The sequence below is a fragment of the Musa acuminata genome, chromosome BXJ1-6 (assembly GCF_036884655.1).
Source record: "Musa acuminata AAA Group cultivar baxijiao chromosome BXJ1-6, Cavendish_Baxijiao_AAA, whole genome shotgun sequence".
NCBI classification, from domain to species: Eukaryota; Viridiplantae; Streptophyta; class Magnoliopsida; order Zingiberales; family Musaceae; genus Musa; species Musa acuminata.
In genome coordinates, this window is record NC_088332.1 from 41,702,657 (window position 1) to 41,722,264 (window position 19,608).

The 19,608-nt window shown below is 47.1% G+C and overlaps 1 protein-coding gene, 1 non-coding gene and 2 pseudogenes across 3 annotated transcripts; 3 read left to right on the forward strand and 1 right to left on the reverse strand.

The window, feature by feature from the left end:
* On the forward strand, positions 1–1,539 carry LOC135677853 (probable inorganic phosphate transporter 1-4; annotated as a pseudogene).
* A 3,521-nt stretch (positions 1,540–5,060) lies between these two features.
* TRNAE-CUC (transfer RNA glutamic acid (anticodon CUC)) lies at positions 5,061–5,133 on the forward strand. Its single transcript has one exon. It is a non-coding gene; the product is annotated as a tRNA-Glu (tRNA).
* Positions 5,134–7,396: 2,263 nt separating this feature from the next.
* Positions 7,397–8,574, forward strand: LOC135677854 (uncharacterized). Its single transcript, XM_065190263.1, has one exon. It carries the CDS (start codon positions 7,675–7,677, stop codon positions 8,206–8,208), a length of 534 nt encoding a protein of 177 aa, XP_065046335.1. The 5' UTR covers positions 7,397–7,674; the 3' UTR covers positions 8,209–8,574.
* Positions 8,575–10,013: 1,439 nt separating this feature from the next.
* LOC135677055 (dnaJ protein homolog) lies at positions 10,014–12,389 on the reverse strand (annotated as a pseudogene). Its single transcript, XR_010514528.1, has 6 exons — positions 12,023–12,389; positions 11,219–11,381; positions 10,974–11,112; positions 10,862–10,894; positions 10,563–10,761; positions 10,014–10,484 (listed from the first exon to the last, which is right to left on the reverse strand). The product of XR_010514528.1 is annotated as a dnaJ protein homolog (transcript).
* Between the last annotated feature and the right edge of the window lie 7,219 nt (positions 12,390–19,608).

The following is a 19,608-nucleotide window of genomic DNA, read 5'->3' on the forward strand; positions in this document are numbered from 1 at the left end:
CAGCCAACCCGCGTGCCTCAGTTCCTCGGCTCCTCGGCTACAGCCGAGATCTTTGCGCGGCCTCGGCCCCTCCCGCTGTTCTCAGAGCCTACCTCGCCTTCTCCTCTAGACCTCCCTGCTCGGCTCCTCCTTCCTGCGACCAAGCTCTGGTCTCCCTCTTCTCCTCCTCCTCTTCTTATAGAGCGGTTGCACAAGCAGAGGAAAGTACGTTGCAACGATGGCCGGAGGTCAGCTCCAAGTGCTCGGGGCACTCGACCTTGCCAAGACGCGGTGGTATCACTTCACGGCCACCGTCATTGCTGGCATGGGCTTCTTCACCGACGCCTACGATCTCTTCTGCATCTCCCTCGTCACGAAGCTCCTTGGCCGCATCTATTCCTTCGACCCCAATCGCCCGGGACGCTCCCGCCCAACGTGTCCGCTGCCATCACCCGCGTGGCCTTCTGTGGTGCCCTCTCTGGCCAGCTCTTCTTCGGGTGGCTCGGCGACAAGCTCGGCCGCAAGAAGGTGTATGGCATGACGCTCATGCTCATGGTCATCTGCTCCATCGCGATCGGCCTCTCCTTCGGTCACACCGCCAAGGGCGTCATGGCCACCCTCTGCCTCTTCCGCTTCTGCCTCGGCTTTGGTATCGGCAGCGATTACCTGCTCTCCGCCACCATCATGTCGGAGTACGCCAACAAGAAGACCCGTGGCATCTTCATCGCAGTCGTTTTCACTACGCAGGGCTTCGGCATCCTCACAGGCGGAATTGTCTCCATCATCATCTCCGCCGCCTTCAAGGAGCGCTTCGACTATCCGGCCTACAGGGATGACCGCGCCGGCTCCACCGTCCCGGAAGCCGACTACATCTGGTGCACAACTCTCATGCTGGGCGCCCTCCCGGCTGCCTTAACCTACTACTGGCGGATGAAGATGCCAGAGACCGCGCGATACACTGCTCTTGTTGCCAAGAACGCGAAACGGGCGGCACCCGAATGTCGAGGTATTATCCGACAGGCTCAAGCGTGCTCCCCACTTACCTCGGGATTGATCGGCCTCATGCGCAGCCAACACGCTGCCTCGGCCCCTCGGCCCCGTGTGCAGCAACACGCCGCAGCCAACATGCTGCAGCCAGCACGCTGCCTCGGCTCCTCGGCCTCATGCGCAGCAAGCAGCCCGCTGCCTCGGCCCCTCGGCCTCATGCGCAGCCAACACACTGCAGGCAGCACGCTGCCTCGGCCCCTCGGCCACATTCGCAGCCAACACGCTGCAGGCAGCACGCTGCCTCGGCTCCTCGGCCTCATGCGCAGCCAACACGCTGCCTCGGCCCCTCGGCCCCGTGCGCAGCAACACGCCGCAGCCAACATGCTGCAGCCAGCATGCTGCCTCCGCTCCTCGGCCTCATGCGCAGCAAGCAACCCGCTGCCTCGGCCCCACGGCCTCATGCGCAGCCAACACGCTGCAGCCAGCACACTGCCTCGGCCACTCGGCCTCATGCGCAGCAAGCAGCACGCTGCCTCGGCTCCTCGGCCTCATGCACAGCCAACACGCTGCATGCTGCCTCGGCTCCTCGGCACCATGCGCAGTAATACGCTGCAGCCAACACGCTGCCTCGGCCACTCGGCCTCATGCGCAGCAAGCAGCGTGCTGTCTCGGCTCCTCGGCCTCATGCGCAGCCAACACGCTGCACGCTGCCTCGGCTCCTCGGCCCCATGCGCAGCAACACGCTGCAGCCAACACGCTGCCTCGGCCCCTCGGCCACATGCGCAGCCAACACGCTGCAGCCAGCACGCTGCCTCGGCCACTCGGCCTCATGCGCTGCAAGCAGCGCGCTCCCTCGGCTCCTCGGCCTCATGCACAGCCAACACGCTGCACGCTACCTCGGCGCGGCCCGACCGCCTGTCGTGTTCCTCGGCCGCGTGGTGCCCGAGGCCGCGTGCTCGCGTCCTGCCCGCCTGATCGTGCTACTCGGTCGCATGACCCTCGCGACCACGCCCGCGCGGTCACCCCGCCTGCGTCGTGCTCCTTGGCTCCATGTTCCCGAGACAGACCAGTGCCGCCAGTACGCCCGCGTCGTGCCCCTCGGCTCCATAAACCCCGAGACACGTCTGCACGGCCAGCCTGCCCGCGCCGAACTCCACAGCCCTATCCACCTGGTCCATGCCCCTCGGCCGCGGCTTGCCTGCGCCGAACGCCTCGGCTCCCTGCTTGTCGAGCCCACCACCTCGGTCGCAGCCTGCATGCACCGAGCACCTCGGCAACTCTCTGCCGAAATCCCACCTCAGCGCGGCCTGCCCGCCTGAGCGGTGTCCCTCAGTCGCAGCCTGCCTGCACCGAGCACCTCGGCCAATCACTGCCGAGATCTACCTCGGCGCGGCCTGTCCGCCTCTATCGTGTACCTCGGCCGCATGGTGCCCGAGTCCACGTCCTCGCGTCCTGCCCGCCTACGTCATGCTACTCGGTCGCATGGCCCTTGCGACCACGCCTGCGCGGTCTGCCCGCCTGCGTCGTGCTCCTCGGTCGCGTAATGCCCGAGACCACACCTGCGCCGCCAGTCGCCTACGTCGTGCTCCTTGGCTCCATGTTCCCGAGACAGACCAGTGCCGCCAGTACGCCCGTGTCGTGCCCCTCGACTCCATAAACCCCGAGACACGTCTGCACGGCCAGCCTGCCCGCGCCGAACTCCTCGGCCATATCCACTACCTTGCCCACCTGGGTTACATCCCTCGGCCGCAGCCTGCCTGCGCCGAGTGCCTCGGCTCAATGCTTGCCGAGGCCACCACCTCGGTCGCGTAATGCCCGAGGCCGCCACCTCGGTCGCATAATGCCCGAGGCCCCCTCGGTCGCTTAATGCTCGAGGACACCCCCTTTGGCTCCGTACCACCCAAGACAACGCCTGCGTCGTGCTCCTCGGCCCTCGGCTCTACGCCATCCCGAGACCACGCCTGCGCGGCCAGCCCGCCTACGTCATGCTCCTCGGCTCTTCGGCTTTGCGCCACCCGAGACCACGCCTGCGCGGCCAGCCCGCCTGCGTTGTGCTCCTCGGCCCTCGGCTCTTCGGCTTTACGCCACCCGAGACCACGCCTGCGCGGCCAGTCCGCCTGCGTCGTGCTCCTCGGCTGCATGTCCCCGAGACCACGTCCTCGGCACGGCCAGCCCGCCCGAGACGTGCTCCTCGGCCACATGTTCCCGAGACCACCTCCTCGGCGCGGCCAGCCCGCCCGAGACGTGCTCCTCGGCCACATGTCCCCAAGACCACCTCCTCGGCGCGGCCAACCCGCCCGAGACGTGCTCCTCGGCTGCATGTCCCCGAGACCACGTCCTCGGCACGGCCAGCCCGCCCGAGACGTGCTCCTCGGCCGCATGTCCCCGAGACCACCTCCTCGGTGCGGCCAGCCCGCCCGAGACGTGCTCCTCGGCCACATGTCCCCGAGACCACCTCCTCGGCGCGGCCAACCCGCCCGAGACGTGCTCCTCGGCCACATGTCCCCGAGACCACCTCCTCGGCGCGGCCAACCCGCCCGAGACGTGCTCCTTGGCTGCATGTCCCCGAGACCACGTCCTCGGCACGGCCAGCCTGCCCGAGGCGTGATCCTCGGCCGCATGTCCCCGAGACCACCTCCTCGGCGCGGTCAGCCAGCCCGAGACGTGCTCCTCGGCTGCATGTCCCCGAGACCACGTCCTCGGCACGGCCAGCCCGCCCGGGACGTGCTCCTCGGCACGGCCAGCCCGCCCGAGACGTGCTCCTCGGCCACATGTCCCCGAGACCACCTCCTCGGCACGGCCAGCCCGCCCGGGACGTGCTCCTCGGCCACATGTCCCCGAGACCACCTCCTCGGCGCGGCCAGCCCGCCCGAGACGTGCTCCTCGGCTACATGTCCCCGAGACCACGTCCTCGGCACGGCCAGCCCGCCCGAGACGTGCTCCTCGGTCACATGTCCCCGAGACCGCCTTCTCGGCGCGGCCAGCCCGCCCGAGACGTGCTCCTCGGCCGCGTGTCGCCGAAAGCACCTACGCAGCGCGATCTATTTGCCCCGGACATGTGCCTCAATCGTGAAACCGCGAAGAGAACCATCGCTTACCGATCAAAGCCACGCCTCGAATCCCTGCCGTCCGATGCCGAGCCATGGCTTCCTTTGGGGGGGGGATATGATATGGCAAAAAATGGCGGACCCCACTCCTGGCAACGTCCCCCGCACGTGGACAGGCGCGGCGCCCCAGGAAGAGCAATAAGGGTGACGGTCTACGTCCGGACATCAGCCTCGCTGAGCCCACAGCCCCCTTCAGTTGACCCAGCACAGTAGGACGAGACAAAAGTAGGTAGCGGTTGGAGCTCGCCCATACCCTACGATTCCCCGGTCCCCTACGCAACATCCTCGGTGATGTCGGACGCTATCGGAGGTACGGCCTCGACTGACGGGATGGTGCGCCCGGTAATGCCGAGTCCCCCTATAAACACCCCCGAGCCAGAAGGAGAAGGGAGGACTTGCTCCTGAAAGGAAAACGACCTCCACGTCACTCTCTAACTTGATCGTCGGAGGGGTCGGGCCGAGCTCCCGGCCCGACCTGTGTGCAGGTGCGAGACGGTGTCGCCTCTTCCCGAAGCTGCGGCGGAGCTGCCTCCCGACCCGAGCCGCCGATCCGAACCACCGACCCGAACTGCCGAACCGACCACCCGACCCGAACCATCGAGCTCGGCCGCCGGGAGACCTCGAGGAGCGCCCCCACGGAGATCACCACCTTCCGGACCCGAACCAAGCCGCGACGGCCCCGAGGCCACGGCTAAAAAAGTTACTTACTGTAACACTTGACATGATATATGTACACCATAACCAGTTAGATTTTAAACATTGTATAAAGTTAGGGAGATAAATTTTGATCACAATGAATCAAAAAAAAAAAAAAAAAAAGAGCTAGTTAAGCTGCAATTTAATTGAATGAAGATGAATCTTGATTAAAGGGAAGACAATCAACATGTTTTAATTTAATTGGATTTCCAAATTTCCATCTCAGATAATGTGAATTAATCTGTTTTAGTTATACTAATGTATTTATATTTATAAAGGACAAATACAATCTCCGTTGTAGTCTAGTTGGTTAGGATACTCGGCTCTCACCCGAGAGACCCGGGTTCGAGTCCCGGCAACGGAATTCTTTTGTCTTCTTTACCTTTTTCGCGCTAATAATTTCCACTGCAGTTCGTTGATGACTTTGACCCTCCTTCGCAGCAACTCGTAATGTGACGCACATAAGTTGTTTGTTCGTTGGCTGGGGACGCGTTACCCGTCGACGACACGGACCGCCTTCACAGAATCTCTCTCTCTCTCGGTAGTTCCTGCTTCATGTTGCTCCACTGCACATCATCTGTTTGTCATATTGCTTTCCTGTGTGGTGTTAGCCTAATGTTCGCTAGTTGGCGGGAGCTACTTTATGGTGATTCAATGCACATAAGCTGTTCGCTAGATGGTACGTCAACAGTCACTTATTTGGACGTACATGCTGCAGATTACAATTCAAAGATGGCCGCAAGTTCTCAGCCACAGTCAGAGAGAGCTTTACGATGCAACCGAAGGCTCCTAATCTCTCTCTCTCTCTCCAGTTATGAGCGAATAGTACCTTCAAATCAGAAAGATCCAACCCGGGCTTACTGGATTCCCGGATTCCGATCGTAAAGGGAAATCGATGTGGAGCTCGTTCGGGTTTTCTGTCTACAGTAGCAAAATTTGACCGTATCAGAACACAGTCGATTTAAAAGATCAAAGCCTTTACTGACTGATACAATTCTTGCAAACCTCAACACGGATTACAATCCAAGTGCAAGGTGTTCTACAGCAACTCGATACACTACTACTCCCCTTAACAACTGACTACTGTTACTGACCGAAGAGAAGAACGGAAAACAAAATAGACTCATCGTCTATCTTCCACCACCATTCCGACTCGCTGCCACAGGAGCCCAGCAACGGAGGTCTCCGGATGATAATTAATCATCCCATCCTATGAGGTGAAGTAGAACACGGGGTTCAGGAAGAGATGGAGCATCTTCAAGAAGACGACGGAGGCCGAGAGGAACACCAGTCCATACGCCAATCGAAGACCCATTCTCATAATACGGAGAAAGAGAGAGAGAGAGAGAGAGAGGAAGCGTGCGGACGATGAGAACAGAGGACGGAGGCTCGGGGTATTTATCGATGGCCTGGGATTTTGTCACCCCTAGGTGAGGTTACCGAAACCGCTTTCGGGTTCCTTGGAAAAGGTGAGATGGAAATTTGCTTGCAATGTTCATTAGGTTGTCACCACCATGATATAAAACATACACTATACTACTTAAAGAGGCAACTACTTGATTAGAAATTACACTGAAACCTCTTGAAGAAATAGAATGTTTTTTTTTCCTTTTTTGGGACCATCAACCAATTTTAAATATCTTCCAAATCAATTTCTTAATTAAAGCAAAATTTTATTTATTGCTAAAATATGATAATTGTCTTTTTATTTTCTTCTTTTTACTACTCAGCGTCAGGTAAAATATGCTGTGATCCAATCGATCAAACTATATACAATTTTCAAATGCCAATCATTAAAATAATATTTATACATACTTGGGTTATGTTAAAAAAGGTATAGATAGTGGCCATCGTTCAACTACGCTCACCACTGCGGTGCATGGATCGCAAGCATGATCCAGGTATTCTAACACGTGTGAAGCGTACACATCAACACGTCGAGTAAGTTTATGCGAACCATTAATTTTCTTTCGCCGGCTTGTACCCGCCTTGTGACTGGACCAAATGTGGGGTCCGGAATGAATCGTTTCGCCGTCTACGTGGCTGGTACAGGAAAGAGGTAGATTTCTTGAGGGTGCAAGAGATTTCGTGGTGGCGCGCGCTTCGCATCGGCGGTTCGGTTGCGTGTGGAAAGAGGAGGGTCACACGTGTGAAGTGGTGATAAAAGAAAGCGTGTGGAAAGAGGAGGGTCACACGTGTGAAGTGGTGATAAAAGAAAGCCCAAGGATAAGGATTCTGACACTCCACCTTTTCTCTCGATCCCAAGAAGATCGGAAACTCCACGGCACGGCTCCACACGTGCGAGTCAGCGACACGAGTGGTGAAGTGGTGAGTCGGCACGTTCACCCAAAAATCGGGAACTCGACGATGTCACGGCTCCACACGTGCGAATCAGCGACACGGGTGGGGAGGTAGTGAATCGTCTCCTGCCATGCTCTGTATAGTTGACGAGGTTCGAGTGTCACAAGACAAAAAAATGTATCCTACTTGAGTTGACCAAGTCATCCCTGAAATCTTCTCTCTCAAAGATTTAACCCCATCCGTTAATTATAGTTCCGAAGGAAACTTAACATTGATCTCTCTCTCTCTCTCTCTCTCGCTCTCGCTCTCGCTCTTGGAACCGTTCGAATCCAGAGGTGCGGAAAGATGAGAGACGAGGGGCCGACCGGGGTCCGCGGCGTATAGCTCGCAATGTTCATCCCGCGGAACGGATCCGGCCTTTTATAGAAGCCTGAGAGCCCGTAACCCGTCACCGGATTCCCCTCGGTGAGGCCACGTGACCCCGACGCCGATTCCACGTTTCCGTTCCACAGATTCCAGAACCTTCCAAGATTGATCGAAAGAAAGAGGATATCACCGTCGCGATCGCCAACGATGAGCGCGAGCCTTCGTGAGATTTGATCGGATGCAGCGGAACAAGACGCCTCCGCCCGCGCCGCAGCCACCGTCTCCGGGAGCCGGAGTCTCGGCGGCCCAAGTCCGGAGGCAGCCACTGATCCGAAAGCAGCCGACGCGGCCCGGGCCGCGATGCGCGGAGCTGGCCGGGGTCACAGCGGCGGACTGCGCCGCAGTGTGCTGCTGCGGCCCCTGCATGGTGGTGAACCTCGTGGTGCTGACCGCGGTGAAGCTGCCGGCGCGGGTCTGCCGCCGGGTGTTGCAGGCCCGGGACAAGCGGAAGGAGAGGGCCAGGAAGCGGAAGGAGGCCCGGCTGCTGGGGCCCATGTCCGATGCCGGAGGCGACAGGCTTTCCACCGTGACGACGGAAGACTTGAACGGCGACGTGGAGGGGCTTCACGGGTTTGTCGTGTCAGCGGCGGGGCCGTCACCAGCAGAGGTGGCAGAGGTGGAGAAGGAGATATTGGCCCGATTCCAGCGCACCGGCTTCTGGCGGAGCCCGTCCCGGAGCGAGTCCCAACGCCGACTGGAACGGTACCCTTAACGGTTTCCGTCTCTGCTCCGCTACGCGGTCGTGCCTCCGTTGGTAACTGCCTCCAGAACTCACTTCTGTTGCCTCTTCTTCTCTCGTTGAAGGATGTGAGATACTATAAAACTACATGCGCATGAAAGGTAGGTGGAAATTTATATTTATGATATTATTTTGGATCCTTCACTTTTGCGTGAAGTTGATAGTGATTATTAAGCTTTAGTAATTTACCTAATTGTAAAAAAACCATGGCTAATGATAATTAGGTGTTGGGTTTTGAAGCTTGGGGGGTAGCACATAGGCCCTCTCTTTCTTTTATTTTTCCTTGTGTGATGGAAATTAGTGGTAAAGCTCTACCACATAAAGAAAAATTAAGGGATTGTTGTTTTATTTGGAAATGCTTATTGAGCAAAAGCTTTTCAATTTATGTAATAGATGATAATATGATCACTTGTTATGTCAGACTTTGGTGATCTAATGTTAGTTAGTGTTCTCCAATTTGGTAACCCTTCTCACCCTCAACTTTGATGCAAGACTTTTAATGATTGGAAGTTGAGGAAAAAGGGGTTTCAGTATTGCTGTGAGATTTTTGGTTACTGCTTTTGGATCTTTCAAGTACTGAGAAGGTAATTATCTCCTTCTCATGTGTGTTACGATGGGAGGAGTCTTAAAATGATAGATAGGGACTCATTTGAGATTGGGTGATGGGATAACTCCTAAGCGTGTGTAAGGAGTAGTGACATTGTAGATCCATCTTAGCTTGGGCCTTAGTCCTACTTGGGCTATGCCTGGACCAAGTATTGCGCTAATATGGATAAATCATCTTTTGTTTTAATGGTTAAGATTGAATGTGATTTGGATGAGCTTCTAAATAAATCTAATATTACTCTGAGACTTTATTCTATCTCTAATTGCAGATTGGATGTCTGAATCAAAATTGGAATATATTTCTCTTATTACTAAGATTTTTTTATTTTTATTATTTTTAGGGTGTCATCGTGCCCACGTACGTGTTACCCGTTTCATTGTGATTGTGATTTGGTACATTGATGTGTTGGAACGGACATCTCCTCCGCATGGTGCTAGGTGTTAGTTATGTGACTTTCACACGAGTTATTTTTTGTACCGATATATTTAAATATTAATATAATTTAGAAGCTTAACATATTTCGTGGTGAGTGAATTTTTACTATTCGATTTTCTTTATCTCAGACTATTTATGAGACTATTATTACGTATGAATTTTTCTTTCTTGTAAAAGATTGGAATGATTTTAAAATAAAATACTTTTAAAAGTCAAATTAAAAAATACTTTGATTGTAGCCCTGATTTAAATCTCAATAAAAATGCAGTATGGACGCAAAACAATAACATGCATACATGTGAATGTACACCCCTTGACATGCCCTGCCAAGTACCACATTCATGTGATAGTATTCTTCCGGTAAGGATCAGCATTCACATGAGGATATAGAGAGAGAGAGAGAGAGACATTTCAGATTAAAGATGGGAGGAAAAGCACCAACATAAAGCGCATTAATTTCATATCCTCGAGCCATGAGACGAACGTCAACGCTGCCCTGTCTTCTCCATGGTTAATTTTCCACCACGTCTTCACAGTCAACGGTAAACAATGCCTTAGATATTCATTGTTATATAGCCAGCAAACGTGAATTCATACAAAATTACGTTTGATAACCATTATATAACGCCTTAGATATTCGTTGTTATATAGCCAGCAAACAGAGTTCATATGAATTTATGTTCACTGAAAAACATTCCCGTTTGCTCGGTAGAAAATAACCGCTTAGTCAACCACATGATCAACCAATTCTGAATTGCAGATGTTTGATAGGAATAAAAAAAATAATTACGTAGGCAGCAAAATCCAGGTTCGTAGTAGCTTCTCTAGCTCATCAATTTGGTGTAAATTTACATCAAAAAGATGATTAAGCCGATACAAATTTGAACTTCTTACTGTTGCGCGCACTGCACTCGAGCACCGCCATGAACATCGTCATCCTCATCGTATGCCTCCTGATACTGGGCCTGTTTCCTCCGCATCTCCTCCTCGATGTTAACATTGTTTAGTATCGTCTCCTCGCATTCATCCAGCTCCATCTCTGTCATCTGTAACGCCTGCCTTGGAGGGAGCACCGCCTCGAGAGCCTTGCACTGATCCGGTGTCAATGAATCGGGGAAGTCAACGGTGAAGTGAATGTAGAGCTTCCCCCTCATGAAGGGCCGCTGGTACATTGGCATACCCTCATCATTGATTGCCTTGAATTGATCTGTGACAGCAGACAAATCACATTTAGAATCTAAGATCCATAGAATACTCCACTAGATTAGATTGGCTCAAAGCTTACCAGGCTTAACAACTTCACCAGGATTCGATTTAATGAGCAGCTGCCTGTTGTCGAGGTGAGTCAAAACAAACTGGAAGCCACAAAGAGCCTCGGTGAGGGACAGCGTATGCTCATAAAAGATATCATCCCCCTTTCTCTTGAACTTGGGGTGATCCTTCTGTTGAAGGATGAACACAATGTCTCCAGTGACGGTATCAGGCTGCAAGCATTCATCATGTATCCACCGTAAGAACATTGAAGTTCATCACAAGCAAGTATGTTAACAATTAGGTACCAAGGAAAAGGACATAAGAACATACCGCTTCATCGAAGCACCAGATTTTGAGCCCTTGCTGAACAAAGGTAAACAAAAATTAGTAACCAATTGTCCGAATCATGGAAACTAGCATCAGGGAGAAGTCAGAATCTCACCCCTTGCACTTCCGGCAGATGACATTTCGTGAGAGTGACAGCTTCTTAGAAGTTCCATTGTAGAGGTCTTCCAAAGACACCTTCAGAGGGTGGATCACGTCCTCCCCTCTCCTCTGCCTTCGTCCCCTGCTGCTTCCTCCTGTTACGTAGAGATAGATGACACAACTTAGTGGAGGGTTACAGGTCAAGAAGAAGGCATGATTTTATATACTACAAGATGACAAATCTGTAACATGAAGGTATACCTCCAAAGGGACTCCCGCCAAAGAAAGACGAGAAAATATCGAATGGGTCATGGCCACCGCCACCACCCATTCCCTCCTTGAGGGCATCTTCACCATACTGATCATAGATCTCACGCTTTTCAGGATCACTCAGAACTTCATAAGCCTGAGCTAACTCCTTGAACTGAAAGAGGAATAAACAGTCTTTTTCATTTCTTGAAATCAACAAACAGCATGATGGACTGATTGCATCACATAAACAACAGGCAAAGCATGCATTACAACCATCAAACGAATCCACAAGAAACATTTAGCACCACCTAGAATTGCCAATAGCAAGCTCGTCATGATAAACCATGTCAAGAGATTCATGCATTCAAGAAAATATTAAAGAACATTATTTTACGTGCTTCCTAAACGATGAACCAGGTTAAAGAATAAGCGCGATTGCTGATTCGCTTGTTTCTTGGATCGGTAATGCACAAAATTGATAACTTCAAAATAGATGCTGCAAGAAAGTGAACAAAAGAAGCTAATAGAAAACGTAGAATGAAAATTACGAATCGAAGCGTCCCACATAGTCCAATATGATAACAACCTGTATCGATCAACCACAGCCACCAGAATCTCTAGGATCTGCTACCAAAATAATAAGCAAATCAACGGAACAAATCAAAAAAATCCCAGAAAAACACATACAAAAGGGTAGGGGGAAAGAACTATCTCTGCTACCGCAGATCTAATTTACGAACAAAACCGAGATCAGATCTGAAGGAGAACAAGGGAAACGAACCAATTATACGAGAGACATAGACTGATTCAGACCTTCTCGGGGTCGCCGCCCTTGTCTGGGTGGTTCTTGATGGCGGCCTTCCGGTAGGCCTTCTTCAGATCATCCTGCGACGCGCTCTTGGGCACCCCAAGTACCTCGTAGTACTTCGTGTTGTTGCTCTTCTTCGGCGCTCTTCCGAACATCTTCGAGGCCAAACACTAACTCGATCGGTCGATGGATCCCAAACCCCACCAAGACACGCACGAACCAAGCGATTCAAACTCCAAACCGCTCCGATTCCGTCGCCTGGATCGAAGAACCAAGGAGAACGAAACCCTGATTGGTATCCGCCGGGGAAGCGATGGGGTATTCAATGGACTCGCGGTCAAGCCTGGTTGGTTGGGTACGATAAATGCCAGATGGAAGCGGGCGTTTACGGAGAGGCGGGGCGGTTGAGGAGAAGACTCTAGAAGGTGGACTGACAGCTCATGTGGACTGTTAGATTAGATACGGACGGAGGGGATGGAGTTCTCTATGTTCGGTCCTCGATCGGTGGGAAGCCGTCGGACATGACCACGAAACGTGTGCACGGCGACGACTTCATCAGCACGTGGATTAAATGCGGTGGATTATGAAGGATTCATGGGAGATTCCTTCTATCCCCGATTAAATCCGAACCGTACAACAAGAGATTACAAATGACCGAAATTTTTCAGGTATCGGAAATTATTAATCCATTTTAATTATGTTCTAATATCTTTGAATCAGATTTCACATGGATCTGAAAACGAAAACAAATATTTGAATCAAATTAATATTACATTATGCTTATCATTCTGGTATTTTAAGCTTGTTTTGATATCAATTTGGATAGAAAATTCAGAATTCTGTTTTAGATACGAGGGGTATCTACTTTGGTTATTTATCCGTTTCATATAGTTAGGAGATTTAAAAAAACATTATTATTATTAAAAGATATATTTATTTTGAATCATATCAAAAACACCTCTCATCAATTTGAATGGTATTTTGTTCACTAGCTTCAAAGATATCCTATAGATTATCGATCCATACTATGCACTGATCTTAGTGGATTGATCGATTTTACCATAGCATAGACATATTTGTATACTGCATTTTAGGTAATTTTATTCCTGTAAGATTTATGCGGAATAATCTCTTTTGATATGTGCTCTTGCAAGCATATTTTTAAGTTTTGATACATATTATCTTATGTAATTAGCTATATTTAGCATATCCCGAAAGTGAAATATTTAATCTCATTTTTACTCATACTGACAGAAATATCATACGTACTTAGTATTTTTGTCAATAAAATCGATGGCTTGAGGAGAAATGATGTTAAATATTTCACTTTCATACGTATATAAATTTTAATATAATTTTTAAAAATATAAAAACTAAGATACTAAAGACACCTAACTATAAAAGACAATATGTGATTCGCCCTCCTAACAATATCAAGTAGAGAAAGAAACTTCTATGTTGTTTAACGTCACATATAGAACATTTGGCAAGTATTTTTTTCGATCATTTTAATCATATTGATAAATGATAAACCACCTATCCATTTGAATACTAAATTCATCCTATTGGGCCCATATATTGTGAGCATTACAGCTAGCCAAGAATGCTCTAAACTTTTTTTTCCTTATCAAGTGGACAAATTTAATAATATTTTCTATATATTGTTCCCTTATCGAGTGGACAAATAAGTTCATCGTATTTTAGTTTGGTAGTCACCATAGCGATAGCCCAAAATAGATGGACAACTTCAATCTTCTAAAGATGACTCAAAAGTACAATGATATGTATACATACAATTCTACGAATGAACTTACATAGAAGTAATAATATACAAACTTGTATCTATTTCTTAGTTGGCAAACTAGATAAAATATCCCACTTATATGAAACAAAAAACAACATTATACTAAATTTTAACAATTATTGTTAACAATACTTTTGTAATCTCCTTTCAATTTCTGTACAACCATATATTATGAAAATGTTGGCACAACGCTTTCGTAATCATACCTTTAGCTATAACTATGTTATATTGCATAGTAATTTTTTTTAAATTAAAATAATCATAAGCAAACAAAGATGATAAGATCCAACGAGGAAATGTCTACCTCATCATATATATATATAATGAATTAAGAATGATATAAGCCAAGAAGATAAAATTTTTTTTGAGAGCATTCACGTATTTTCCCATTAATTGGGTACCTTTTTTTAGGAATTTCTCAAAAATATTTTTTTTTACTTTCATAAAATGATTTTTTTTCTAATAACTCATCCATTAATCTTTTTTATATTTTATTGTAAATATAAGTAAAATATATACCAACAAATCATCTAAATTCTCATGTCCTACTAAATTAAGCATGTTTGAGAAAATTTAATATAATCGATTTCTATATATATGGATCAAGAAAAATATTATATTTATCAACCAGCAATGTGGCTTAGGATGTTGAGTAGTAGGAAGACAATGGAGGTAAAATCAGCCTTATCCTCTCTCTCTCTCTCTCTCTCTCTCTCTCTCTCTCTCTCTATATATATATATATATATATATATATATATATATAATTCTGATCTCACTAATTTAATTTCACTTGCTAAAGGATTAGGAAAGAGTGTTTTTAAGAAGAGTCAGGAAAGTTGATTAATAAATAAAAGAGTAAAATGAGAGGTGATTATATATTCAAAGCATTAAGGTTGCTAAGTATTTGCGATGTCTTAGGAAGATTCAAACAAATTGATGAATTAAGATGTAGATTATGATAAGAGATTCATGTAGAAAAATAAGTCATTAATCAATTAAGATTTTGATAGGTCCTTAATTTATCTCTAGTGGATTTAGAGATCGTAAAAAATATATAAAAATGATTAGATAGGGTTATGCTTGAGTTAGGGTTCACACATGATTGCTTATAATTAATATTATTTTTTTCATGAATATAGATGGAGAGTTTCGAATCAAGTAATTTTGAAAATGATTAGATGGATCATTTAGCTATCATTAGATAGTGAGATCATGCATTTAACCATCAGTGTTATAGTTATAGGGTAACAATTTTGAAATATTATCTTGGTTAAATAGATTGCTCTATTGGAATCAAGTTACCATTCATCTCGATATCAAGTTATCATCTTTATTAGATAAGAATCCACCTAATGTGTAAGTCAGATGGATATAACTAACACCTTAATGTTAAGTGGTTGACATGTCGATATCAAATAGTCGATACCTAAGCGTCAAGTAATTGACATCTTAATGTCAAACAACCAACACTTTGGTGCCAATGACCGACACCTCGATATCAATCTAAGTCAACTAGTTAATTATACTTTATTGTATCATATTTTTGAATAGTACCTAAAAAGGAGCTAGCAGGTGATGGGGATATAAACAGGAATAACCTTTGTATAGGAACAAATACTAGAAGACCAAAATACGCAGCGAAATAAAATGGAAACACAATCAAACAGAACACCAAGATATACGTGGAAAACCCCTTCAATGTGAAGGGTAAAAACCACGGGGCAAAGTAGAGATAATCCACTATGAGAATAATGAATATACAAATCTCAATCTCTTGCCCAAAATCCAAGCAACAACCACAAGAGAATAACTGGGATACAAGGATCACGTTACTGCCCACAATATCTAAAACCTCCCAAGTAATCACAGCAAGAGCCTACTGTAGATTTGATCTAACCTGAGATGAGAACACTGCTAGATGATTGTGAACAGTCTCTCTGCGTTGTCCTTGTCTTCTTCCCTTTCTTTCTCTTCCTCTTCTGCCTTGTTCTCCTTCTTCTCTTTGGAATCTCGTCGCTACAAAGATCTGCCTCGTTGCTGCCTTTTTATAGCTTTAATCTGCCTCTAAAACGCAGCCACCACACCCCCCTAATCTTAATTAGGGTTAGGTTAAGAGGGGGTGTGAGCTGTGGGCTGATAAAGCCCACATGGGCTGAATATGGGCCATCAGCCCAACAACCTCCCCCTTCAGCCCATAAGGGAGGCTGTCCCATGACTCCTCAATGTGAAGCCATACCGACCAACTGTCGGCATATCTCCTGTCTTTCTTTTGTTAAGGTCTTCGTCAACATGTCTGCTCCGTTGTCATCTGTATGAATTTTCTGAAGCTGCAACTGCTTCTCTTCAAATACATTTCGAATCCAGTGGTATCTGACATCTATATGCTTTGACTTGGAATGAAACATTGGGTTCTTACACAAATGGATGGCACTCTGGCTGTCACAATGCATCACATAATTTTCCTGTTTCAGCCCCAATTCTTGTAAGAATTCTTTCATCCATAACATTTCTTAACATACCTCTGTAGCAGCAATATATTCTGCTTCTGTGGTGGAGAGAGCAATACACCTTTGTAACCTGGATTGCCATGACACAGCTCCCCCTGCAAAAGTAAGTACATAACCTGAAGTAGACTTCCTCGTATCTATATCTCTTGCCATATCTGCATCTGTGTAACCTGTTAACGCAGGTGGTCTACCTCCAAAGCTTAAACAAACCTTAGAGCTCCCTCTGAGATATCTAAAAATCCACTTCACTGCTGCCCAGTGCTCTTTGCCTGGATTTGCAAGAAATCTGCTAGTAACACCCACTGCATATGCAATGTCCGGCCTCGTACATACCATTGCATACATTAAACTTCCAACTGCTGAAGCATAAGGAACCTTTTGCATTTTCTCCTTCTCCTCATCACTTGACGGACTCTGTTCTGAGCACAACTTGAAGTGACCTGCAAGAGGAGAACCAACTGGCTTAGCATTGCTCATACTAAATCTTTCCAATACCTTCTCGATGTATTTCTCCTGTGACAACCAAATCTTCTTGTTTTTCCTGTCACGAGAAATCTGCATGCCTAGTATTTGCTTTGCTGGCCCCATGTCCTTCATTGCAAAAGACTCACTCAGTTCCTTCTTCAACCTGTCAATTTTAGACATATCTTTTCCAAGAATAAGTATGTCATCAACATAAAGTAAGAGAATAATAAAATTCTCACCAAACCATTTGATGTACACACAATGATCTGAAGCCGTTCTTTTGTATCCATTTTCTGTCATAAATGAATCAAACTTTCTGTACCACTGTCTTGGAGCTTGCTTTAGCCCATACAAGCTCTTCTTCAACTTGCAGACAAAATTATCTTTACCTTTGACTTTGAAGCCTTCTGGTTGCTCCATATAAATTTCCTCCTCCAAATCACCATGAAGGAAAGCTGTCTTCACATCTAACTGCTCAACCTCCAAGTCCTGGCTAGCAGCAATACCAAGAGCAACACAAATAGAAGACATTTTAACAACAGGAGAAAATATCTCTTCAAAGTCAATACCTTTCTTTTGACCAAAGCCTTTCACAACCAATCTAGCTTTGTACTTTGGTTGAGAACAATATTCTTGAGTCTTCAGCCTAAAAACCCACTTGTTCTTCAAGGCCTTCATTCCATTTGGTAGCAGCACCAAATCATAAGTGTGGTTCTTCTGAAGAGCATCCATCTCTTCCTGCATAGCAACTAACCACTTCTTTTTCTACTCACTCTCAACTGCTTCCTGGTAACTCTCTGGTTCACCTGCATCAGTAAGCATCACATACTCATCTGTAGAGTATCTTCTGGAAGGTTGACGTTGTCTAGAAGATCTTCTCAATTGAGGTTCTGCGGGAACTTGCTCTCCTACTTCTTCTTGCTCAACATGTCCTGCAGGTAAATCAATATCAGGCTCTACACTATTTTCCTGCATATCTCCCCCATCACCCTGATATACTGGAGGAATAACTGGGTCACAATATGCTAATCCTTCTAGAGAAGTCTTGGCTGGTGCCTTCTTCTTCAAATCCTCAAAGGTTTGATCCTCAAAGAAGACCACATCTCTACTCCTGAACACCTTCTGCTTTTCTGGATCCCAAAGCCTGTAACCAAACTGATCATGTGAGTAACCAAGAAAAATACATTCTTTAGACTTACCATCTAGCTTGGACCTCTCATTATCTGGAACATGTGCAAATGCACGACAACCAAACACTCTCAAATGCCTGTAGGAAACATCTTTCCCTGACCATACATGCTCTGCAACATCACCATCTAGGGCTGTACATGGTGATAAGTTGATCACATCAATTGCAGTCCTCAAAGCCTCATCCCAAAACCTTTTGGGTAGCTTGGCCTGTGAAAGCATACATTTGATCTTTTCCATGATGGTGCGGTTCATCCTCTCTGCAATTGCATTATGCTGAGGTGTACCAGGAACTGTCATCTCATGTTGGATCCCATGCGACCTGCAATAGTCATTAAACAATCCCATATACTCACCACTATTATCTGATCTTATGCATTTCAATTTCCTTTCTGTCTCCCTTTCAACCCTGGCATGAAATTCTTTGAAGACATTAATAACCTGATCTTTGGTCTTCAAAGCATAAGCTCAAACTTTCCTGAAAAAATCATCTATAAAAGTGACAAAATAAAGTGCACCACTTATACCAAGAACATCAACAGATCCACCATGAGTTTTTGTCCTCAAAGGACCACATACATCTGTATAAACACGGTCTAAGGCATGCATTTTTCTAGACAAAGCAGCACTAGCAAATGAAACTCTATGTTGTTTACCAGCCAAACAATCAATACAAGGGTTCAGATGTATACCTCTGAGATCTGGTAATACCTCTCTCTTGGAAAGAGCTTGCAGCCCCTTCTCGCTCATGTGTCCCAATCGCCTATGCCACAACTCCATACTGAAGTCTTTCTCTGTAGCATTTAACTGCTCACCATAAGCTTTAGCCTGCAACCTGTACAAAGTATGACATTTCTTTCCATTAGCTATAACAAGAGAACCCTTACTGAGCTTCCATTGCCCTCTGTGAAATCTGCTTTCATACTCTTCATCATCTAGTCTTCCAACTGAAATTAAATTTAGCCTCAAGTCAACCACATGCCTCACATCCTTAAGTACCAACTTACAGCCAAGGTTGGTCTTTAAATGGATATCACCCATGCCAATGATGTCTGCTGTGTCATAGTTGCCCATCTTGACAACACCAAAGTTTCCAGACCTGTATGTAGCAAAAAACTCCCTCCGTGGTGTAGCATGATAAGAAGCACCTGTGTCAATCACCCACTCAAGATCCTGACACACACAAGAAAAAATATCATCAGAAGGAGACAAAATCAAATAATCACCACCCTGCACTGTAGCTGTAGTATTATCCTTTGACTCTGTAGACTCCACTTCTTTTCCCTTTTTCTTGTTCTTCTTAGGTTGCTTACATTGGTTCTTGTAATGTCCTTTCTCACCACAATTATAGCAAACAATATCTTTTCTTGATCTTGACTTGCTCCTACCCATACGTGAACTGCTTCTAGACTTTGACCTTCCTCTGTTCTCTGAGATAAGTGCATGTGAATCATTCTGAGATGTTGCCGAACTCTTTCTTTTCAACTCCTCATTCAACAAACTGCTTGTTACTTGACTTATAGTGACAATACCATCTAGCGCAGAATTACTAAGGGAAACCACCAGTGTCTCCCAACTTTCTGGTAATGAACTGAGAAGTAACAATGCCTGCAACTCATCATCAAG